The 24,247-nt window shown below is 47.1% G+C and overlaps 4 protein-coding genes across 12 annotated transcripts in view; 2 read left to right on the forward strand and 2 right to left on the reverse strand.

Moving 5' to 3' along the window:
• Positions 1-181: 181 nt before the first annotated feature.
• LOC125955390 (mucin-2-like) lies at positions 182-4,271 on the reverse strand. The gene is made up of 5 exons (XM_049686525.1): positions 4,265-4,271; positions 4,103-4,170; positions 3,263-4,013; positions 3,051-3,179; positions 182-1,428 (listed from the first exon to the last, which is right to left on the reverse strand). The coding sequence occupies exons 1-5, from the start codon at positions 4,269-4,271 to the stop codon at positions 182-184; spliced, it is 2,202 nt and encodes a 733-aa protein (XP_049542482.1).
• A 764-nt stretch (positions 4,272-5,035) lies between these two features.
• Positions 5,036-6,044, forward strand: LOC125954175 (peritrophin-1). The gene is made up of 3 exons (XM_049684258.1): positions 5,036-5,083; positions 5,157-5,731; positions 5,842-6,044. Exons 1-3 carry the CDS (start codon positions 5,065-5,067, stop codon positions 5,878-5,880), a joined length of 633 nt encoding a protein of 210 aa, XP_049540215.1. The 5' UTR covers positions 5,036-5,064; the 3' UTR covers positions 5,881-6,044.
• Positions 6,045-8,292: 2,248 nt separating this feature from the next.
• Positions 8,293-24,247, forward strand: part of LOC125954159 (mucin-5AC) — a 105,483-nt gene continuing 89,528 nt past the window's right edge. For 2 of the 9 annotated variants that reach the window (XM_049684228.1, XM_049684230.1), the window contains exon 1: positions 11,026-13,224. In XM_049684228.1, the coding sequence (XP_049540185.1) occupies positions 11,485-13,224 (1,740 nt within the window). In that variant the 5' untranslated portion in view covers positions 11,026-11,484. Of the gene's footprint in view, positions 8,350-9,719; positions 9,754-9,797; positions 9,967-10,010; positions 10,930-11,025; positions 13,225-24,247 lie in introns of those variants that run through there. The other 7 variants (XM_049684224.1, XM_049684226.1, XM_049684222.1 and 4 more) reach the window with 7 other exon arrangements.
• On the reverse strand, positions 16,200-19,658 carry LOC125954179 (protein snakeskin). Its single transcript, XM_049684264.1, has 4 exons — positions 19,480-19,658; positions 19,080-19,311; positions 16,783-17,109; positions 16,200-16,692 (listed from the first exon to the last, which is right to left on the reverse strand). Exons 2-4 carry the CDS (start codon positions 19,128-19,130, stop codon positions 16,597-16,599), a joined length of 474 nt encoding a protein of 157 aa, XP_049540221.1. The 5' UTR covers positions 19,131-19,311; positions 19,480-19,658; the 3' UTR covers positions 16,200-16,596.

The raw sequence follows: 24,247 nt of genomic DNA on the forward strand, positions 1-24,247 counted from the left end.
TACTTCCCGGGTTCCCGGCGGATCTCCGTTCAATAAATGAAGCACCATCAGATAGTGACAATGTGATCGGTTTGGACACCATTTCGCCGAGAGGGTAATAAATTGAAGGTCTACATTTATTGGAACCATTAAACCTGACTAGCCGCTTCACCATACTGCAGGTGGCACGTCCGTCCCTGGTCTACGTAAGACATTCCACATTTTCGGGCAAATCACACAGCATCGTGACCGGGTTGAATAGTAAGCCACCGAGACACTGGCTAGGGTAGGAGTTACCGTTAAAGCAGATATAGAACCGGCTACAATCGGTCGGACTTGGCTTATAGTTGCCATTGGCTACATCACGGCACACATTGATGCCATCCTCTGGTTGGGACGTACAGATGGCGTACTCGGGAGAGATGCATTCGCGGGTGCTCTGGTCGAACCAGAGGTCCGGTGGACAGTACAACAGGTACCCGATACCACCGCTACACACGTAATATCTTTCGCAGCTTTGTGGACTGTAGACGTACTCGCCGTCCTCGACGCCACTGCAAACATCCGGTGTCGGTGTGGTTTGGGGTCCATTCGGGCAGAACACATCGATTGGATTACCGCACTCTCCCGATTCCTGATCGAAAAACTGTCCATCGGGGCATAGGGAAGCGAACGGTGTGCCATCTACGCACACGTAGTACTGATTGCAGAAACCGGGATGAAGAACACTCTGCCCATCGTCTACACCCTCACAGATGGTGGGTGTGGGAACGGTGGTCGGTGGCGGTGGTGCATCAATGCACTGGGAATCCTCCTCCGGTATGCAACCTTCAGATGTCTGATCGAAGAAGAACCCATTCCGGCAGGTCATCGGGAATGGTGTACCATTGAGGCAGTAGAAGTACAGATGGCAGGATTCCGGATCGCGGACATTCGAGAAATTCGGGCGACCGAAGCACACGTTGGTGGTCGGTGGAGTGGACGTTGTCGTGCTTTCGCCTTCAATATCACATTCCACCTCATAGCGGGTTCCGCAGCGGTTCAGTTCTACGCTGAACCAGTACCCGCGGGGACAGGAGAGCAGATAGGCGAAGTTGTCAATGCATTGATAGTAGAACTGACAGGAGGTGGCACTGGGCAGGTAGGTAAAGTCCTCGACATCCGCACATTCCGGTGACGGTGGCCTTGGTGGACCTTCCGGTAGTTCCGGTGCCGGTTCGATGTCACAATCGGATTCATCTTGCGGTACGCAGCGCTGCAGTTCCATCGAAAACCAGAGCTCATCCGGACAGGTGTATCCGTACGCCTGACCGTCGATGCATGCGTAGTACAGATAGCATGCCTGAGGGCTTCTCACGTATGTGAGGTTCGGTACGCCGTCACAAATTTCATTATAAGCGTGGCTGGAAGCCACCAGCAGCAGGAGGCATCCAACGATGGCGGCCGTGACTGTGTGATGGGAGTGACAGTGTATAGAGAGGAAAAGAGAATTCGATTAGCACCGTAAGCAGCTGCAAAATCCTTTTCAAAACACTATCTTACCTTTCATGTTTACGCCTTTGGGCTAATTCAACATGTCATCTAAAACCCCTTGGGTCTTATATACCAACAGCGATGCCGTTGGTTCGATCGGACCTTCACCGAGAAGAAAACATTCGGCCATTGCATCCAACCGAACATTAGGGAGCATTATCTTTTATCGGACGTCGGAAGTTGATGGCATTTCCGCCGAATCGTTCAGTTTTACGGTTGGAATCGTCGCGTAAGGCGGTATTGCGGTTGAATAGATAACCTTGCCCTAGGAAACGACCCCCGTAAAGACCGACCGCTGGTCAGCGTAGGGCGATGGATCGAAATTGGATCGGCTAGGGAGCGGCATCTTTGGCGTTATTGGAAGCGCCACTATCTGTTGGCGACGATTATCGAATCATTTCATAATCATCGGTCGGCAATCATCCAAAGGTTTAGTTAAACCGACGGATGGACGGACGGATAATTTCAATTAGTCATTGCTTCCGCTGGCCGCCTGCCAGTCGGATAGATCCGCTGGTCGCCTGCCAGCAGAATAGATAGATAGATTATTTGTGATTCTTCCGTGGACCTAACTGTGTTGGTTTGTAAACAGCACAACCAGTTGCCGATGCGTCTAGTTGTCGATGATGAATTTGTGAAGATGCAGAGCTGTTGAAGTTGATGCTGGTGTTGATTACCCATGTTAGCAGAAACGTTGCTTATAAGAACGCGTGTGATCCAAGTAGTAATAGTAGTAGTTTTTTTATCACAGGATCGTATATTCATTCTATAGCTTAGGGTTCAGGAGATTCTTTTCCACTTGGCGATTTGTAGAACTTGTTTCGATTTGATTTATGTTACGGGAAAATATATGTTACAAACTAATGTACGGCCTGTGATCAATGTTAGTTTCTTTACTCAATCCAGATTGAATGCAAATGAAATGTTCGTTATTTATTTGAAAATGTTTTGTTTAGAAACACTCACTACAAGTTCATACAGGATTGAAGTACTCGATGCTACCAAGATGACTCGCTATTCTGTATGCATAATGACATGATCTTCGTAGCTGTGTTCTTCTAGTTGCGCCTGCAAGCTACTGGAAAGTTTTGGATAGAGTTGCTGCAGCATAAGTTGAGCTGAAAGGATTTATCGGAACATGCTACACCGTGTTCTTATCCAAACACTGCACACCCTTTTTGAAGTGTTGAAGTAAGCGTTAATGTAAAGTCTCTACGAATGACTTTCAGCCACCAGTTTCGGGTATTGATATTACAGTTTTAGTTATGGTAATTGTACAGCTGCCAGTGATGTCCTCTATTTTGGGATTTAGAAGGCAGGATGCAACCGAGAACGATACAAACCGTGGTTGATGGAGTGAAAGATCCTCAGAGCAAGTCAGAACCAAACCAAACCGTTTTAGCTTATATTTCACAGGAAAGTAGTGTGTACAATACCAAGCTTCCGGTACCGTTTATGTTGTTAATCAGTTAGGGACTATGGGAGAAGGGCCGCGTATCATGGTTTCCGGGCGCACACGGTATTGGCAGGTAGATCACACTGCGACAGTCTATCGTTCCAGAGGTAGTTGCTGGGGCAGCTCATCAGAATCGGATGCAGACCGATGCAGATGAAGTACTTGCCACAATCGGAATAGTTCGGATGGAAAATGTCACTTCCCAAGCAATCTATCAAAGTAACCATTGGTAAACAAATGAGAATCACTTGATCGATCAGCTGACATCCGTCCTCTCCTACGCTCTCCACTCACCTGGCACCGTGGACACGGTCGTCGTCTCGATGGACGGTGTCGATGTTTCCGGTGCGGCCGGATTGGGCAGGTTCGTGCAGTCGGTGTTTTGCGGGAAATCGCACTGGTTCGTGACCGTGTTCCAGTAGACGCCATTACCGCAGCTATGCAGAATCAGCTTGCCGTAGGCACAGATGTAGTAGCTTTCGCAGGACGTTGGATGGCCGATGAAGCTAAACTCGTCCGCGGTACAGTATGGGTATGGATTTTTGTTGGGTGTACTGAACGTTGGGCGCTTTGTAGTAGTAGTAGTTGTTGTTGTCGTTGGACGGATCGTCGGCACCGTAGTCATCACTATCGGAGGGCGCGTCGTAGGTCGAGCCGTCGGTGCAGTCGGTATGTACACGGGTTGGCTCGGTTTCGGTGGTGTACCAGGGGTGGGACCCATCGTTGGCCGAGGCGTTGGAGCCGTCGGTATGGTTTGTATCGGTGGGACCGTCACCGGTCCCGGAACCCAGGGCACTCGTGTCGTGCCAGTACTGGGCGGAGTAGGAGCAGTCGGAATGACAGGCGGTGAAACATGGATCGGTGGTAGTGATGGCGTTTGGCCACATTTCACGAAGCTGGCCCAATTGCACACCATGGCGACCGGATCGAACAGTGTGCCGGCGGTGCACCGCTGGATCTTCTGCACGTTGTACTCACACACAATGTACGAGGAGCAGTCGTCGGTGATTGGCAGCTTTTGACCGTTCGGCATCGCCAGACAGATCTGCGGGAAGAAGCTGCATTGATTGATTATCGCAACGCCACAGCCCCAACCCCCCGTCTCCCACTTGGTGGGGAGACTTTGCTACTTACGTTGTCCGATATGAACCGCGCCTGGACCGCGTTCAGTAGCAGCCCTACACTGAGAGCTAGGCCAAGTGCTGTTCAGGTTATCCAGATCGAGTAGCATCAGTAAGAAAGGATGTGTAAAGATTTGGGAATGTGTGTGTGTGTACGCAGAACTATCATACCTACCATTCATCGCGACTCACTCTCAGTGGTCTGATTCCGTTCCTGATGGGGGTGCTCGATGCTTGCAAATTGCAAAAATGGAACAATCTTCGGGTGCTACCGAGCAGTAGGGTATATTTATATGTTCGGACGAACATTTTTCACCTAAAGCGCGCACCCATGTTTCCGGCCAATGTTTCCATCGCGCGTATCTTAATGAACATCATTGGTCCTCCCTTTACCGATATGCGATCGCACGTGTGCACGTATCTAAGTGAGTCAATTATCGGTAGCGCTGCCACGCCGATAATAACGCACCACGCAAGATATCAGCAAAATGCGAATGCCTTAGCGATGATGTGCCGTTCGTCACAATGCAGCTGGGTGAAGGTGGTGTACCTCTACATGCATTAAAATGTGGCTGGAAAAGGTGAGGAGAGGGGGTGGGGGGTGGTTGGAATCTGACGCGTAAATAGATTAGCTTACGCTTTGCCAGACACACTTTCTGCCAGAAAGATATTTCGGGAGCTTTTGCCATCATCACGCGCACGGACCAGTCGGTAGGCTACTTCGATCAACGTTTCCACGACAGGTACGCTAGAAGACGTCTGGACCGGATGCCGCATGATCTTAGGTCGCCGCCTGCTGGATAAACCACCACGATAAATCACGACACACGGAGGTTGATCCGATTTGATAATGGAGCTTTGCTGCTGATTAGATAACTCCGACGCTCCGAACAGTTAACAGAAGTAGTATAAAAAAGCACCAGTGCAGTCAGTGGCATTCCAGTTATACACTACACTACGCAACGGTTGCTCGAAATGATCGGCAACAAATCTAGTGAGTATTTTGGGAATCCTTTTTTCGAATATTCGCCGCTCACGATTGACGCTTTCGTTTTTTTTTTACGCAGCATTACAGCTGATAGGACTGGTGGTCCTGGTGGCGGTGATCGACTGCACCGCGGCACAACTTAACCCGGACCCGTGTGCCGGAACAACAACACAGTCCTTCTTGCCACATCCGACCAACTGTACGCTGTACATCTCGTGCTATGCAGGTGTGGGATACGAGGTGTCGTGTCCTCCGGGCTATTTCTTCAACGTCACCGCAACGCAGTGCGATGTAAAGGAAGGCGAAGGGTGTCCGGCGAGCTGCCCACCAGATGGTATCGCTTTTCTTCCCGATCCCGCGGGACGGTGTGAATTTTACGTAATTTGCATCGGTGGTGTCGAAATTCCGGATCAAGAGTGTGCGGAAGGCCTGTACTTTGATGCAACACTGGAAGAGTGCAACTTTCCCAATGCTACCAACTGTATTAACAATCCGTGCAGCACGGATCCAGCCGAGCCGCAGCCGGAATATCACCCGAGTGACACGGATTGCACGCACTACATCTTGTGTCTGGCTGGGGAACCGATCGAGAGGACGTGCCCTCCGAACTTGCATTTCGATCCAGTTGAACTGAAGTGTGTTGTCGGCCCATGCGTAAGTTGCTGGTTCCATAAGGAATACGGATAGTGATACAGTTTAATGCCTATGGCTGATTTGTGTTTTTTTCTTTCTTCCTTGTTTTCTCTTTTCCCGATTTCATGCAGCCTGATCCTAATGCTCCTGTGGATCCTCCACCTATTTAATCTAGAAGGCTGGCTATGGAAAAATGATAAATTCCACGGTAAGTTGGTCGGTTTGACGGTTTTCCAACTGGCGGATAAAATTCCTTCACGCATACAGTTGTGTAGGGAATGACCATCAACCTGATCAGCTGTCAGGAGTATTTTGCGCAATACTTTTCATTCACTAATAAATAAAACCCCTTAAATTAATAATTAAAAAACAAACAAATTAAAAACAGAGAGTTCATTTTTCGGTATTTTCGGCAAACACACATCTCCAAATAGAAGGCAATGTTATGCAATAACGAGCGGGCGTATGAACGATGACATATGCTATGTTTAATCAGATCTAGTGCACACGATTGATAAGACTGTGCGCGAAGGATTAGGCACGAAAGAGAGACAGAGAAAATAAGAGCGGGAGAATAAAACGAGGTAAGTTTTTTGTAGTGTAGCGCAAAATCTAATCGTAAGGACAGAAATGTATTAATTTTTTTCATAGTGTGCTGGCCGTGCTTGGCTCAGAAATTACTTCATAAGTACCAATTGGGATTATAATTACACGGTCTTGTTTAAAAGGACTCCTAGAGTAACGAGACTTCATGAGTTCGTGAGGTAAAAAAAATCGCCTCACGTGACCGGCAGAAGCTTTATGTGTCGATGTTACCATAAGTTGTCTGATAAAATGTCCTTGGTGCCGAGACGCTGCGTGGACTGATTTCGATATCTATCGTACCGACATAGAGTCGAAGGCAGACACTTGATAAAGGCACAACATGACTAGCGCTAAAGTAGAGTTTTGGTTATAGTTGAAGGTAAGATTAACGGAACAAAGCTGGCTAACGGGACGATTATCCTATTATACTGTATTTTTTCTTATTGTTTTTTTACATTTTTATGAAAATTGTGTTCAAATTTGCATTATTCGAAACTAAACTGATAAAGATGCAGCCGTTTAAATAAGCTAGCCTCATAGATTGGTCCATGTGTTTCGGAACGTTCTCACGGTTATAGATAAGCTTTTACGCCAAAATCAAAATTGACCGCATTCGAAGTGCGAAACGTTTGAAAAATTCCAAATTGATAAAAACTCGATGGAAATACTGCGTGAAATTTATTAACTATTTTTACCTCTCAGCATGGCGAAATGCGTGGCGTTTTGATGCCTCATTCCATCCTTCAACTCACGTAACAGGATTCTGTGTGATTTTGTGTAGTCCCTAAAGTCAGGAGGTATGAGAAAAGTTATCCTTATAAATCGGACCACGTTCCAAATGGAAGGAAAATAAAGTTAAGGTTCATCGTAAAGAACATAATGCATTGTATACAACGAAGATTACTATGAAGGTGACCGCCACTGATTTGCATTAATAGCTGAAAAGTTTAGGGAAAACGAAAGCCACTCCGTACATTCTGGTGACTTTTGGGGATGATGAAGGAGAGAGATTCCCATGCAAGCCAAGCAGGTTGGCTTGGTAAGCAAATAGGTAGTCGAATGATTAGGATGACACACCAAACTAGTGCATATATTAGCCATTTTGAGAGATTGTATCGTAAATAAAATGTCACACAATATTGCATTTTTAAGGTATTGGTGATAACGGTCGCCTCGGCTGATAATGTTTGTAATTTGATACACGCTTAAAACGCCCCATTCAGGGTTGAGCTCTTTGAAGCATTGTAAAAGCTTCATGTTTAAGCTCGCTTGCAAAGTAAGCTACAGTTACAGCTTTTGGAAAGCTGCTATTTTGCAGGAGCGCTATGAATTTAGGTTGACATGTGGGTTCAATCGAGTTTTGCGACATTTCTATTTCTTTGGCTGCCTTCTATGTTTCAAAGGAAAAGTCACCAAAAAAGCTTTTTGATACAAATACTCTCAGTTAAAAACAATCGGATCTACTGGAAGGGGTTGGTGCGTAATATGGGCGCGCTGATCTCATACGGTCACTTCGAATATACTGTTTGGATAGCACTTACTGCATCATCTGTCTGTACTGTCGATGGTGGTCGCCGGCTTGAGGGCAAATACGAATGTCAATGCTAAGCTTGCTTAGTGACATCACAGTTTAGTTGCACGATTGTTGTCAATGACATCAATAGTCAATATTTTCATTTTTTTTTCAATTTATAACTCCCCATTGAAAAAAACCTTCAGTTGTCTGGATAGTGTATGCGGTTCATTTCAAACACGATTTCTTGGCCTCCAATTTTTTACCGACATGCATGGCTTCAAAGAAACCTGTTATCAGCGACAGGCATTGGGGCAAGACATTCTATCGTCTGAGAGTGTTCTAGAGGATGTCTGTGAGTGCTGTATGTGTCAACATATTCATTTGTTTTAACTGTTCATCAAATCGAATTATAGGTTTTTTTTTTTGTATTTTTACCGTTGTATGTGCAAGTATTGCGGTGCAAGAAAAAAATGTTCACAAAAGACTTAACAAATACAGTGCATTAGATTCTGGAATAACATGAAATATTTTGTTAGCAGTAAATAAGCAGAAGATAATAATATGATAAGTTTGATAAATTTGCATATTTCCTCATATTGTAAGCTGCAGCTGTTGCAATCAAAAAATTATAAAAATGTACAATTTATCATAAGATATTTTCATAACAATTCCACTAAATCCTAAAATCCAACCCCATTATTTCTTTTTCAAAAGTTCAAAAGGTTTTTGTCCTACTTAATATTGTATTAAGTGAAAATAATCAATGAAAGAAGCAAAAAAACTATCCAAATTTTGTGTAATCTTTTTCCATAATCTCCCGCTGAACGTAATGCTCAACAGCTATCGATTTGTAAATTTAATTAACCTCAATAACAACTTTTCTGAAGTCTCTCCTCTCCTCTGTCCCCTTATGGCCCGCACTGTAATGGCCCAATAAGCGAAAACTGTTCAGCATACTCCAGGCCCTCTCCCCATCCACCAACACCCGTGACCTACAATACAAACATATAAGCTACCGAAAGCACTTCGATTGACAAAAAAAAAAAAAACAAACCAAACACTGGTTGAGGTTCCGTGACTCACAATCAGCTCCATTCGATGTACTCATTGCGCTTACATCATCACCATCAACGGTCGCGTCGCAGCAGCAGCAGCAGCAGCACCAGCAGCAGTCACGGTAAACCGTGAAATTGACCGCTCAGCGAAAAGATCGTCCCTCCCCTTCCATTGCATCCCCAATGGTGGTCTCTCCCAATTGATGAGTAGCGGTGGTTGTTTGGAATGCAAATGCTTGGGCGATGCGACCGCACGAGGGTCGCGAACCCCCGAACCTGAACGAGCTGATCGTGGAGGGTGATGTTTGGAATCGTTTTGCTGTGCGATCGCCCGCGGATTCATCATCTCACCCTATCCTATCGCGGAACACCTACTTAGCGCGCGCGGCCTGTGATCGACACCAAACCAGCCAATCAGTGGTACCGTGGGGCTACCAGCACCACCATCAGTAGCGTTTGTGTGATCGCGCGATTTGATTGATGTGCGTGCGTGCGTCGCGCGCGCCATGATGATCACTGGCGCAAGATTAGGGCGGTATGGGCGGTGGCTGTTGCTGCTGCTGCTGCTGCCCATGCATGATCGGTTGTAGGTTCTCGGCTTAGCTTAGCTACCGCAACGCGGCGGCGTGTCTCTGCATGTGTGTGTGGTGGTAATGGGTGGCGATGCGTTTGTTGTTAAACAGCTGATCGATTAGCGGCACCACCACGTCCGGGGGGGGGGGACCAATATTTGGAGGCGAGGCGAGGTCGGCGGAGAAGTCGAGGCGCGTCGTCGTGCGCCACGTCGGTGTCAAAACCTGCGCGTTCCAGTGCGCGAGCTGCAGTGCGACCGACTGCAAATGGAGCCGCACCGTGCACAAAACCCTCAAAACCGGTTACTGACTAATGTAAGCTGCTGTTGGTTTTTTTTTACTGCTGCTGCTGCTGCTGCTGCTGCTGCTGCTGTCCTGCCGTGTGGCAGTGTGGCAGTGTGTCCGTTCGTTGAGACGCGGTCTGGTAGCAGGTTTGCGAACCGGGCGTCCACAGTGGTCAGTGGCGGTCAGGTAGGTGCGTGCGTGCGATCGTGCCGTCGAAAGGGTTTGGAAACCGCACCGTAACTGGTTCGTAGCTCGTTCCTGCGCGCGTGTGTCTGTGTGTGTGTGTGGCTAGGTGATTGTATCTGTGTGAGCGCTGCACAGCAATTGACATCGGACGTGGTGTTCACAACATCCTCCCTCCCGTTATCAGGTGTTTCGCGGTGATTGTCGCGCGTCGCGCGTCGCCACCAACGCCAACCACCTAAAAAACCCAACGGGAAGCTGATAAAGGCGGATGCTTACCTGACTTGGAATGTGTGGTTAGCGGGAGGAGGGGGGGTGCCAAGAGAGGAGCACCGCACCTTCCCGGACCACTCGCGTGGAATTTCACTCATTTGTGGCTCTTGCGGATGTTATCTGGCTGTTATAGTGCAAGTGGCCCTTACTAACTCTCCCGCCCTCCCCGGGGGAGGACCGCAGAACGGCTCGAACGACTCACCGATAGATACCCGGCGGCAGCAACAACCCCGGCAGCTCCGACCAGCTCGTATAGGTCTGTTGCGCTTTACCATCGCAGGTGCCATTGCGCGCGTTGCGGCAGTCGGCGTCGTTATCATCGTTCTCGTCGTCGTCGTCGTCGTTGTCGCCGTTGTCGTCGTCCCCGGGAAGGGGCTGCTGCTGCTGCTACGTGAAGGTACTCGATCGGTCGGTCGCTTGCGCGAGTGCTGTTCCGTGTTTCGGTCGTCGTCGTAGGGGTCGATGTGTGCGTGCGTGCGTGCTTGTGCGCGTGGATTGCGTGTGTTAATTGTTTGCTCACTGTTTGCTTAACGCCGAATGGGGCAGGGTGGTCGGGCCGGGTAGGAGTGCGAGATGTGGTAAGGCAAACACGGTCCAGCAAACCCTCGAAAAGGTGTCCGCCACCACCATGGTCGTCGTCGTCGTCGTCGTCGTCGGCAAGTGCAATAAGGAGCAAAAGTGTCACCGTGTGTGAGGAGAGACACACTGCGTGTCGCGAGTGTGTAGTGAGGATCGAAGAGCAAAATGAAGGTGTTGCTGCTGCTGCTCTGCTGAGTCGTTGTCGGCTGATATCAACGTTGGCTGTGACGGTGGACGCATGTGTGTGCGTGTGTGTGTGCGTACGAGTGTGTGACAACAGCAACAGCGCGCAGCCAGCATGCGTCGATGGATTCGTCGTGGTGCTGAGGCTCGCTGCTGCTGTTTACGTAGATGAGTTTGAATATGACGCGTGCGTGAGCCAGGGCGCTTCTCACTATTCACTAGCAGTTGAAGAAGAGTTTTGGTGCTTTACCTCGCTTAATCTGGCCAATCATTTGAAAGCACTTTCGCGCTATCTTGTTACTGCCGTGGGCTCGATTCGATCCGTGCGATGGTCGCGGCCAGTGGAGTGTTGTCATGTTGGGGAATGGTTAATACGCGAGTTAATTAATTAGTGTACCCTGCTTCTACCCAGTGCTTAGCAACCGGTGCTTATGAACAGAGTGTCGAGTGAAATAAGTAGTGCCCCCTAGTAGGCTTAGTAGGTGGTGGTGCTCGCCGGTGCACGCACGCAGTTTGCAGTGACGTCCGCCGAAGGCCGAAATCATGTTGAAGATGATGAATCGTACGAAAAAGGGCAATCAGCAGCAGCAGCAGGGAAGCCGGGAGCGGAACAAGGGCAACCATGATGGTGGCAAGGACGCCAAGGTGCACCGTCACGGCGGTGGTCAGCCGACGGTGGTGGTGGTGGCGGCGGCGGCGGTGCCTAGCACCCCGGTGTCCGGCGTGGGTCCAGCAGCAAAGCCATCTTTGGCACCAATGACAGGCCAGACCGGAGCGAGCGCCGGCCAACAACCACCAGCCGTAGGTGGTGGTGGTGGTGGTGGTGGCCGATCGAAAAAAGCGAAACAACCCACCAACGGTAGAGGCAATGGTGGCGGTAAGGCCACGGCCAACGGTGGTGGCGGTGGTGGTAGGCGTACCCTAGGAAAGGAAACGATCGCAGTACCGCTCAAGGGCACCGTGGCGAGTGCAAGATCATCGGAGGAGGACGCCGGTGTCACCGGGCTTGTTACGTCCGACCTTCCGCCGGCCGTGCACCAGCAGCACCAGCAACAGCCGGCACCGAAAATGGAACGCTCGAACAGTAGTGGTTCCTTTCTGACGCGCAAACTGTCGACCCTGTACAGCCGGCTGAGCGGAAGCCGTGAGAATGTGTCCACCAACGCGCCGACCACGAACCGACCGGGCCGGGCAGTGGCACCGGTGGTCCTGCCCGCCGAGGCAACACCGATGCAACCCGTTCCGTTCGTGCGCAGTCGCAGCATGTCCTCGATACAGTTGAAACGGACGTACCGGCGGAGTCAGAACGAGTCGACGTTGCGCAACCTGCAGGAGGATGCGATCCTGGAGCGATCGGAGAGCACGGAGGAGACATCGGTCACACCGCTGTCCCGTGAGCGAACGATGGAGGTACCGGAGGACGAACCCGAGACGCCATCGCCGATGCCACGGTTCGAGCGTTCGAACAGCATCCTCGCCTCGATACGGCGCAAGATTAGCTTCAAGTCGGAGCGCCGCTCCTCGAACGTGTCCAACTGGAGCACCTCACTGCAGAACCTGCGCCAGGAGGACTTTATGGTTAGCTATGACGATCTGAGCTTCATCGATTACGATCAGTTCAATAGCTACGAGGCGCAGCTGGCAAAACAGACGCGTGGTGCGAATGGTGAGGCCACCGTTAGTGCGACGGTAGATGAGCTGCGGCGACCGAGCAGACCATCGAGCGGCGTCCTCGGTACACCGGTCGTGGAGGCTACCAATACTGGCGTTGTGCGGCGACGCCAGAAACCTGATACGCTCCTCCGTTCGACGCTGATCCGCAAGAGCATGGACGCGACGGAGGCGAACCTCGATCGGGACAAGAACGTGTACCGCAACAGTCTGGATCCGGAGAAGCTGATCTGCATCAGCAATGCGAGCCGGAAGAGCTTCCGGTGGAGTGCCGACGTCGGACGTGATGTGGTGGCGCTCGATCTGGACAGCCCGGACCTGGCGGCCGGTAAACCGCTGGCGGAGCTGGCGGCCAGCCGACAGGGAACGCCACCACCGTGCGATGTCTGTGACAGTGGGATGATCGATGGCAGTGAAAGTGTCAAACTGGGTGCGATTGATGATGGTGCCGGTGGAGCGATACCGTCGGACAGTAGCGTCGGTTACGTGAGCCGCAGCGAAAGCATGAAACGATCCTGTTCTTACGGTGGTGGCGGTGGCGGTGGCGTTTGCGGTGATGGTGGCAATGGTGACGGTGCGTTGGACTTTGGATTCGCGGCCGAAACAGCACAGGTAAGTGTCGATTGCTAGGAATGCTAATCGTTTGACGAAGAGCGTCTGGGCGTTATGGGTGCTAGGCTTTGCTCGGGTCATTTATGACTTGCTTTCATCCGATAACGGTGCGTCGTCGGTATAGGTTATCGGATAATCTATATATATAAAAATGAATGTGTCTGTCCGGATGTCCGGTATAGACTCCGAAACTACTGGACCGATTGACTCCAAATTTGGTATGTGGGGGTTTTTGGGGCCGGTGAGTGCTATAGGCATGGTTAGAAACCCCCCGCTACCTTCCTTCATGCCCTTCCCTAACACTTGATTGTTAAAAACATTCATTACGCCGCAAGTTATGAACCGAATACCATTAAAACTTGCACAATTGTTGATGGTCATCTGAGAAACTATGGAACAAAATTTGGTCTACATCGGATGAGGGGAAAGGGGAGCTTCCATACAACCCCAATCCTTAAAATACGTCCTAGGGCAATATGGATATCGTTTCCTAAGTTTTGATGGTCTCTAAATAGGTTGGTTTTATTTAATATCCTTCAAATTGCTTCTTTCACCTATCCACCACCACCACCCTCCATTCCGTACATCTTGCAGAGCAGAATGATGGGTGGGAAAGTTATATAGTTGCGAATAAAAACAATAGAAGAACGAGAGAGAGAGAGAGAGAGAGAGAGAGAGAGAGAGAGAGAGAGAGAGAGAGAGAGAGAGAGAGAGAGAGAGCCTGCGGTGGAATGATAACAATGGGATCGGCAACGCTGCAGAAATCGTTACCATTTTTTATTGGTGTGTCTACTGTTGGTTTTAATTTTCTTAACAATTTCTTAAGTTCAATCAAGTCATTAGTTAATCAAGAAGTTGCTCTAAGTTTCACAAGTCAATTTACATGAAACAATTATAAAAACTCATTCAGTTGTGAAGTATTTGAATTCATCAAGAATTATATTAATTTTTGATTATTGATTTACCTGCCTCTTATCATTGACGATTTTCAACGTAGCGGGTTATGAATGGTAAACGATCGGAATTGCATGCACAAACATATAAAGGAGCAGTAACCGAATAGTAATAGAAAACAATACCAACATATCTATCAGGAACGGCTTGCGATTGGAATGATCACCGAGAATGTTCGAGAGAGAAGAAAGACCCTCGATCTGATCGATTGATGTTTGAATAAATTTGAAGTGCGGTGCTTTTAGTTATGATCTACCATGTGACTATGTAAATCATCGTAGGCTGAATACCGGAAAAATGGATCAAATGTGTCGTATTGTAATGTTGTTGACCCATACCACCATTTGAACTTAACGAGCTATGTGCAAACCGAATACTAAAGTCAAAGTATTTTATAAAAAAAAACTTGGGAAAATATAATTCGTGGTCCCAAATGACATCACTTAGCCCGAAAGGCAAAGCCTTTAAACTCAAGCATCATTTTAACTTTCCAGTTCATATTTACAATCACGTCGCAGCTCTATTTCCAACATCACTAACAGACCTAACTATTGATTTGATTCATTGATAAATCGAATACGACCAAATGATGGAATAAATAAAATAATATCTACTGAAATTTTCAAGTTTCTGTTTACGATAAACCCACGACCCATCAAAGACAGTACGAAGTCTGTCGGGGCAGCTAGTATAGAATAAAATTAGCTGCCTGTCATTGGCCTTGATCGCTGGCAGGCTTATCGCCTGTTGATCCCTTCACCCGATGATAGTGACAGCTTGGACTTTTTGTGGAAACTGTTTGTATTGCCGTAGGTTATGCGATTTTAGTTAGGATTTTTGTGTTTTCATTGATAAAACCAAGGAGATATGTGCGTTCTTTCTCTGTGTGCTTATGGATTGCTTGAGATTTTATGAAATCTTTATTTTTGTGGAGTCTATGAACTCTCTAATCTGCCGTGTTTGATTGGTCAATTAAGGTTAAACTACAAACTGAAACAGGTTCAGGGAACTATGGTGGGGAATGTTATCTAGGATCGTAAACATGAATCGACAAAATGGTTGAAATTTCGAAAGCAATTGTGTTTGTGTCTGTGACAGGAAATGTGCTTCGCGACGATTCGCAAACTTGTAAAGAATTTCAAATTTTGATAAAACATATAGTGTGTAATCGGTAGCATTAATTTTACAGAAAATTCTGCTTGCGATGTTCAATTCGATGCAATGTCCATCCAAAGTGCGAAGAAAATGGATTTTTTGTGCCATGTTAGCCAAATGGCAAAAAACAAAAGAATAGAAAGCTAAATGGATTCTCACTTCCTTCTTTATCTCAACCTAAACGGCTAGCAAACATAGTATGAAAATTCCATTCGTGAAATTTGTTTATTTGCTTCCAAATGGAATTTTTCAGTGATTTTTTAAAGGAACTGATCGGGCATATGCTTTGTTTAAAAAAAAATCAGAGATGTAAGTTCAAAGTAAAACATAGTTGTTTTGACTTTTTACAGGTCGGGCATTTTAGTCGATTAGTAGCGCAGTCGCTGGACTGTCCAGATTCTATCCAAATATCAGATTAGCACACTATTGGGACACTCAGTTCCAGCATAGTAATTCGTACTGACAGGGGAAATTCCTTCACTTAATAAGCTATTTCGCCATATATAATGATAGAGTGGACTGCAATTCAAAACACTAGGTGCCTAATCAATGGTGGAAATTTCTATAATCAGATGGACAATACTTTAGGAGTAATATTACTTGTGAAGTGTACTTACATGGGTTTTATTTTCCCCATAACTGTCAGCACTAGCCCCCGTAAACCACAAATTATTACGTAAAATTGTAAAACAAACCCACAGTTTGTTATAAAAGTGTCTGATTCATTCGATTCGATGATGCAAACACACACCGAATTGAGCACAAACGTTCGGGGAACTCAAATCTTAAATCATCAAATTTAAATCACAGCTTCAGTAAATCCAAAAGAATTTTAAATGAAACACGACATTACCTAACGATTACGGGTATGATAACTTTAGCAAAGCCAAAGTCTATCTTACCACCATACGTTTATTTAATGTATTTTGAACCTATTTGTTGGGGTCGTCGTCACATAGGGTAGAGGATACGTCGGTCTATCCAAGAGAGTTTTATTGCCGGAAAATGCGGAAGATCTGCGGCTGCCTGCCTGAATCTGTTCTGCTAGTAGTACCTGTAGTAGCTCGATCTAATGCAAATGTTAATTCTTACTTAACGTACGGAGAACTATAGGAGCCAAATGGATTAGCTGATGCCGGTCCCATTATTGGCCTATAAACTATAAAAGATAACTTCTTAAACCCTTCATGGCATTTAGTACACTACTCTAGCTAGTACCTAAACAATGTCAGCAATGTTCACTTAGTATCCATCTCCTAGCTCTTAGGCGTATTTCGTGTAATGTATGAAGGCGAGCACCGAGTCGGCCAGGTACAGGGCACCGTTGATGACGCACAGTGCTCCGAGCGCCAATCCAGCCTGCAAAATAGACCCCCAGTTGGTTGGTTATTGGTGACACTTGGGAGGAAGCGACGCCGGAGTGGCCGGCGGCGGCGGCGGAACCCTTACCGTTCTCTCCGAGGTGATGTTCTCGAAGTCGTGCTCCGCCAGATAGCCGTGCCAGTAGTGCAGGGCGGTACCGCCAACGGCAACCCACATGAACGTACCGACCACGTTCATGATCGTATCGGACAGCTCGTACTTGTGCTTGGTCGTACCGAAACCGAAAGTGATCATCTGCACGCCGGTGTAGATGATGAAGCCGACAAACACCCCGGACGCCACGATTTCTGCGTCAGGGCTTTTCTCTTCGTTCAGGTTCCACGTACCGCCAATACCGAGGAAATCGCCGCCATACCCGGTACGGTAGATGATCAGCACCACGATGTTGATGATCTGTTAAAGGGGGGAGGGGGGATACGAAATGCGAAGGCGGAAATTAGAACTAGAAGTATCTTGTGGCATTGTTCTCCTCCTCCGCAGCGCAACGTTTTATGATGCGTCTGATGCGTCTCCAGCTTTCTGGCTGGCTTCTCACTCCACGACTCGATACCTAATGGCTTTCGTAACGGACATTCGCTCGGCGTGCATTACATTCCGTTGCCAGTGGTGGCGGCACTTTACGATTGTCACATCACATCGTGGCCTCAAGCTACTCACTCCAAACGCGTGGCTTGACTCTTCGGACGAATCTCGTATCCTCGTAGCAGCGGAACGCAGCACACTACACTATTGGAATACCATAAAGATAGCATCTGTATGGCGATACGCTTCATTATGGAGGCTTCTTTGGGGCAGGGCGCCAGGACGATGGCATCATCATCCCATCCCGTCCGAGAGGTTTCCGTTCGAGAGGTTGCTCCGTGGGCAACCAATATCCCAAGTGGCCACACTCATAAAATGTAACATATTCTCTCCGAAGCGTGGCCAAGCGTGGCCGTGCACCGGACACAGACAGACTTTGTAACAAAGGCACCACGCCACGGTGGCCATTGTGAGTGCCATTTTACGAGAAGAGAGCAATGGCGAAGGAAAGGAAAATTCTATCCCGGAGGGCTTTGGTTTCGTGCTAGGGGGCCCGGTGATAACCCGTTTTGCTACTTTAAACAGGTTCCCGTCGTTCGGTGGGGCAAATAGTTTTCTCCTTCAACTTTGCCTCCGATAAGATACGCTTTGGTTTAAGCGCGTCGTGCGACATCCAATCGATTATCGTAACCGACCTTATGGACATTCCAACAATCGGCTGGTTCGGGTGTTGCGTTGTGTGCGTGCGTGCGTTTGTCTGTGGCCCACAACTGCCAATACGGCGCAACCTACGGTAAAATGGTTGCTCTTGTGTTCGTTCGTAACTCCGCTTGTCCACTAGCCGCTCTCTTCCCTCCAGCGCGCGGACCTAACCTTCTATCAGTGTGTCACCTCTGAGTAGGAGCTGGTGTTGTCGAAATGCGTGCTTATCTTATCGCGGCTCGGTACTGTACTGTACTGTACTGTCTCGGTTACCCTCCCTTCTGGCTCGGATACCTGGAACCTGACTGATGACTCGCCTTTTCGTGATAATGTAAGGTAAGTCCAGCAGCAATACGCAAAAATGTTGCGTTGGATTGGTTGGAATCGACTCGATGGGAAGTCAAAACTTTAAAGAGGTACTGTTGTAGGTTATTCGCCCTACCGGATTGATCTATTAACTGCGAACGAATTGAGATACTGCTACTACTGTTTAACGTGGGTTAACTGAGAGCAGATGGGTGTGGTTCTGCAGCAGACACCCTTCCTAATACCGCACAAGAACCGCGCACAGTGGTGCAAGTGGTGAATGACGTGATGGCGGCTGATGGCGAAATCGAGAGTTCACCTCATACCTGGTGGGCACTTGATGAACCAATACCCACCGACTCAAACCCTCGCACGCTAGCGATGAGTAATCAAACACGCACACGGACACGGACACACACATGGATACACAGACACTTTTTGGACGTTATGTCTTTTGTCTTCTTGTCTTTAGTGGAAGTTGCAACGAAGAGAAGCAACAATCAATCCACGATTTTGATGCGCGCATACTTCTTCTTTTCGCAGTGGGCTGCTGCTTCTTGTTCCTTTCCACCTGAATTCTTCTTATGCTATCTCCCCCCATATGAGTCGCCACGAGACGACGTGCAACGACTCGTGAACTAACGTGAACCGCACAACCGCGTATGCTCGGGGTAAGCGACTCGCGGAACACAGAACACATTGCCAAATTAGACACGGGCGGAAATCAATCGCGCCAACACCTCACTTGCCAGAGATACACCTCCCGAGAGAGAGGGATAGCAAGAGAGAGAGAGAGTGCGTTTTGCGGGGTTAATGGAACGGATTTTGCTCACCACTTTGAACACTTTTATGAATATCGAACCGATCGTTTCGGCGGACACCATCTTGACGGCCGGGTGTGGTGCTGCTGCTGCTGCTGCTGGGGGTTTGCGCCGGAAGTTGTATCCACGCCGATACGCTGACGATAGCTGACGGTGGTTGCCGGTACGGTCTGTCGTATGGTAAGCTCTGAGCTCTCGCTTCGCTAGTCCTCCGTTTCGATGCGATGCGCTCGATTCGTCCTTCCTATGGCCAGCCGGGGTAGAACGGAACAATCGTTGTACTATCTTGTTTCACCGTCAACCGCACCGGTGTGGCCACTGCCACGCTCGTGCCAAAACCGTGTTATGCAAAATGCACCAGGATTGGAGCAACAGTAATAGCACGTTCAAACTGCAGCACTTCTGTACGTACCTTCCGATGATGGGAGCGTTCAGATTGATTCTGACCTGGGCACGATCCGCGTAACCGCAATGACGACCCTTCTCGCGCAAGCAATATCTCGCTGGCAGCGGTCTTTCCCTTGCTACACCTGCTTATCAGTTGGTCGAGGTTGAGAGATTAGATAAAGTGTGTGTGTGTGGAGTATCGTATCGAGCGAGCGAGCGTTGGGCGGTCGCACTAACCAACTCTCGACACCTTGCAGCGGTTAGGCACACCTAGGATGTTTCATTTTTTTTCGGATTTCACTTCTGCTCCGGTGTGTGCGAGAACCGTGCACCGATGAGACCATGAGTAATGCGGCCCGCGAGTGAACACGAGGAGGTATAGAGGTGGAATGTTGTATGCTGGGAGTTTCGAAATACTACGTCCATGTTGGTCAATATAATAGTAATGGAGTGTTTGGCGGAACCTGGACTTTGTAAGTGAATGAAATGGTCCCCTGAATGTTAATCAGAAGGATAGCCTTATTTGGTTTCGGATAAAAAATAAGTAAAATCAAAAGTTGAAATCATTAAATTCGGTTGTCAGAGCAAGCTAGTTGGAAACAAAAAAATAATGCTCCTAATATTTTGAAGAGTGATTTGTTGTCTCTAACAATGTTAAACCATTTTAAGGATTATCACTAGTTTCGACCATCTATTTTAATTGCATTGATTACAGCATTTAAGATGGCGTTATGTCTTGTAATTTGCCTGAATTACAGCATTTCAGATTGCGCTCTTCCAGGAAGAGACTACTCTTCCTTCAGCTTAGCATTTGCACATAATTAAAGTCTTTTAACATACGAGTAGCGACGGTGTTAACTGTTATTTTAAACCACTATTTCCTGCGCTGGAGTTATTCTAAAGGCAAATCCTTCTAAATTGGACCTAAAAGCTGATAATGCGAGCTGTTAAGATAACGATTTGGATTTCGATTTCTACGATATGAACTACCTGCACTTTTGTTTACTAACTTATCCAAAATAGTATCTGTTTCAAATCGCAATGTACTGGATGTAAGTTGCTATATCTACCGTTTATGATGATGATGTTGATGAGTAAGCCATCGTTACAGTAGGGGGAATGCTAAGGAATGTAATATGAATCACTTGCAGAAACTTTCAATTCTACGAAAATGAGCGCTGCACAGCATGAGTGCCCTGCGTCGCACGCAAACACACGCACACCGCGCGTATCAGTTGTTGAGGTTAACGCTGGCTGCACTAACACGATAGCAATCAGGATTGCGTCGTGCAGCCCGCTGGACGCTTATCTCTTCGATTCACCACCACACCAACACACTGGTTCCCGGCTCCACCAGTATAGTCGATTTCAATTATCTTATCGCACGACTGGCCGCCTTCTAATGCTCATATCCCAATGTCCTGTCTGTATCTATTGTGGTCGCGCACAGCATGTGCCATTGTGTAAAAAAAAAACGATGCTTTTGATTGACACCAAATGATTCATGCAAATTATGTTCTGTCAGGCTAGGGGCCGGTCCGTAGAGGGGTTGTCGAGAACTGATTTACACAGATTGTGCAAGGAGCAAGGAGGAAAGTCCTGCAGTGCTGCCTCGCCACAAGCACATTATCCTTGCCGCCCTAGGGGGTGCGCATATCGTTTTTCGCGGTTTTCTCAATTTGCTTCTCAATCATCACGTTCCATCGAGCATACACATCGAGAGGAGAGGGGATGCTGCACAGTGCATCCCGCAATGCCGCGGCCACAAGGCCATTGTTGGAAAAATGAAATCGTTTATCGTTATTTGTGTAACGTCTCTTCCACAACGCCTTCTCTCTCTTTTTTTTTCGCGGTCCCCCAAAACTTGAAGGACCATCCCGTGCCCTTTTGTACCAAACCCCCTGCAGCTAGGGACGATAGAAGAAGAGCAAAACGAAGATAAAAGACGACCGTACACACCGACAGGTTGAGTCCGAAGTCGAATGAAGATAGAGTGGAAAATTGTGCAAATTTAATCACGATTTCAAGAATGTAATCACTTAAGAATATTTGACGAGGGTCCGTCCACTAGGCACAGGTCGGTCGTGTACGGCCCGGGGGACGGGAGTGTCGACCGCAAAGACCGCGACGTACGGCTCGCGAGCCCTTTCGCTTTCGTGCAACCGGATTTGCACTTTTCACGCCCGAGCAACGCGCAAACACCCGCCCACCGAGAGCGTTGTTCCCTTTCACGCGTCGTTCCTCGTATATTGACAACTGGTGTTCCGGCGTTCCGGAGGGTTGCCGGTCGAGGGCCGAGAGTGCTTCGAAAATTTGTCGAATATTTATGCAAATTCGAAGCGACCGCTCGGTTGCGCGTGCGGGCGACATTTTGGTCGAAGGAAGGAAGCAAGAGTTTTCACCGCACACCGTTTTCGACCTGGCAACAAAACTAACAGACTGAACACAGTGGTATGTTCCGTTTCGGGGTGAGGGGTTGGGTTGCGTCTAATGGCCAATTTTATGTCGATGACATTTGCTCAGTGAATCCATTGTAATGAATTGTCGTTGTCAGCTGGAGAGTAGGTGTGTGGGGAAAATTTAAATTAACGAAAACATTATCACAACACCTTTCAGAGGAAGGAGTTTGAAATGGGTAAGCAAGCGAGCGGATATTTTAAAAATTAAACGAACACAGTTTCTTACACCCCGATATCATGGTGATCAGAATATGGATGGTTTTGCAAATGTGGCAGCGTCCTTCGTTTCTGATGCACGGAAGGAAGTACCTTTCGAGCGGAAAGCTGCTGATAAAGGTGCACGTGACGATAGAATTGCTACCCTTTTCTCAGTGACCGGGCAATAAAATTGGGGGGGAAAGCAATAGTTTGTTTTCTCGTTCGATTTTGCACCACGTGCTATGCAGAATGTAGTGAAATCGAATTGACCGGTTGGTGGGCGGACATTTTGTTTGCGTTGCTTGGCACTAAATCTTGCACAATACAAGTTCATCATGGCTTTTTGAATGTTTTAAATGTTTGATACATGAATAATGTTGGGAAGCAGAATTGCTGTTGCTCTGAACATTTGTGATGTTAGATGAACTGGATGAAGGCTCTCCTGAACTAGACCGAGTCTGTTTGTTTGTTGTCTGTTCAAAAAGAATGTTAGTAAATATTGGCTTTCTATGGATGGGATGTTTGGGCTGCTCGTCTTAGTTTAGTGCATGCTCTTTTATTATTAAAAATAGATGTTCTCTCGTTAGTGTTTCCAGGTAATTCCGTATAGTTTGTTTATTTCAAAAATTTGTTAGAAAAAATATGATTTGTTATAAAAATTAACTTGTTCACAAGTTTGTGGAAAAAAGCGACGGAGCTAAGTTATAAATGAGGCGATATGATAAAGAGTTCGAATTTTTAGAAGAATCGGTCCGGTAGTGTTTATGCTCGGATGGACAACGACTTAGAAAAGGATAGCTTTTGGAAGAACGTTATAATGCTGTGAGATGCAGTTAACGATGTACGGTGCACGATTTTTCAAAAGTCGTTGTCAGTTTGGCTTCAATTAATTCAACAATTTTATACAACATTCTTTAATAGTTCAACATTGACATAAAACACTTAAAAAAATATCACAAAGAAGAACCTTAGTTATGCCGGTAATTTACAAAATCAATCAGCGGGATTCGATTGGATTAAAAACTGGGATTTTATCTGATTTTTTTTTATAAAGTAACATAATACGAGTAACATAATGCAAAATTTCCATCTTAGATTCGTGTTTTTCATCTCTTCCTCCTCCAACTAGTACTTCATATCCTTACAATTGAACTGTAACAATATCAAACGGACTATAACGAAAAAATCATAAATTAGTCGATCACGAATCGTTGCACTCTTTTAAAAGCCACGCGCCATTGTGTCATTCTCAACTGTAGGGTTCCTCTCTGATAAATATAATCGAAATGGTGGATTTTACAATCTACATCGATTCTACTCGTGGACTGCAATGGAAGTCCTATTCTTAAGTGGTTTTAAGTAAGTTCAACATGAAAACACATTTATTTGCATGAAAGTATACGCTGGAATTATAATACTGTACAATAGTATTTAGTGCAATAGTAATGTTTAGACATTTTCTACTTCAACACTAATTTTCCACCATATTGCCATCGGACAAGGTAATGCTTAATTTTAAAGTAATGATGATGAGAATGATGCTGAAAGCTTAGGCCATTTTCATATTACCTATGTTAAAAACGTGATAATCATTTGCGTGCGAATCGCTCTGTCATAACATTCCTCCGGCAAACTTTCGGACACGGATACGACAAGATAAATTGAATTAAAATTTATGACCCAGACTACAATCCCACGCGCAGCGTGTAACAATCGTGACTCTAATACTCCAAAAATAACCTCATAGAAACACGATAAACCTCTCTACTGGATAATGGTGGAGGTGGGGGGCCGATTTCAAGCAGATCATAATCCAGACCACCAGACCGTTCCTTCTTCACAGAAGCTCTGTTTTCGGCGTTCACTCGTCGAAATCCTCGTCTAATAGTGGATATTACTTACACCCTAATCACACACCCGATGCCCTTACCGTGCCTCCCGTCGGTCCGTTGCCGCCGGGCAAGGTGGCCATTTATTTTGTAAAAAACGAACCACAACAAACAAAGCCAATGTCCTGGGGCAGCAGCAGCAGCAGCTAGTGTGTTTTTTTTGAGGCCAAATGGGAGTGCCTTGCCTGCCAGCCTTTGACCTTTAATCCGCATTCTTGACGCGAGGATCGAGTCATACTTCAGCGTT

The sequence above is a fragment of the Anopheles darlingi genome, chromosome 3, assembly GCF_943734745.1.
Source record: "Anopheles darlingi chromosome 3, idAnoDarlMG_H_01, whole genome shotgun sequence".
In the NCBI taxonomy this organism is placed as follows: domain Eukaryota; kingdom Metazoa; phylum Arthropoda; class Insecta; order Diptera; family Culicidae; genus Anopheles; species Anopheles darlingi.

Excerpts from the sequence above, each read along its gene's own strand:
- LOC125954175 (XM_049684258.1), top strand. Across the intron at positions 5,732-5,841 it reads AGTGTGTTGTCGGCCCATGC|CCTGATCCTAATGCTCCTGT; the intron begins GTAAGTTGCTGG and ends GATTTCATGCAG.
- LOC125955390 (XM_049686525.1), bottom strand. Across the intron at positions 4,014-4,102 it reads CGCGGTTCATATCGGACAAC|ATCTGTCTGGCGATGCCGAA; the intron begins GTAAGTAGCAAA and ends TTCTTCCCGCAG. Across the intron at positions 3,180-3,262 it reads GACCGTGTCCACGGTGCCAG|ATTGCTTGGGAAGTGACATT; the intron begins GTGAGTGGAGAG and ends TTACTTTGATAG.
- LOC125954179 (XM_049684264.1), bottom strand. The coding sequence starts at position 19,130 with ATGGTGTCCGCCGAAACGATCGGTTCGATATTCATAAAAGTGTTCAAA. Across the intron at positions 17,110-19,079 it reads TCATAAAAGTGTTCAAAGTG|ATCATCAACATCGTGGTGCT; the intron begins GTGAGCAAAATC and ends CCCCTTTAACAG. Across the intron at positions 16,693-16,782 it reads ACATCACCTCGGAGAGAACG|GCTGGATTGGCGCTCGGAGC; the intron begins GTAAGGGTTCCG and ends TCTATTTTGCAG.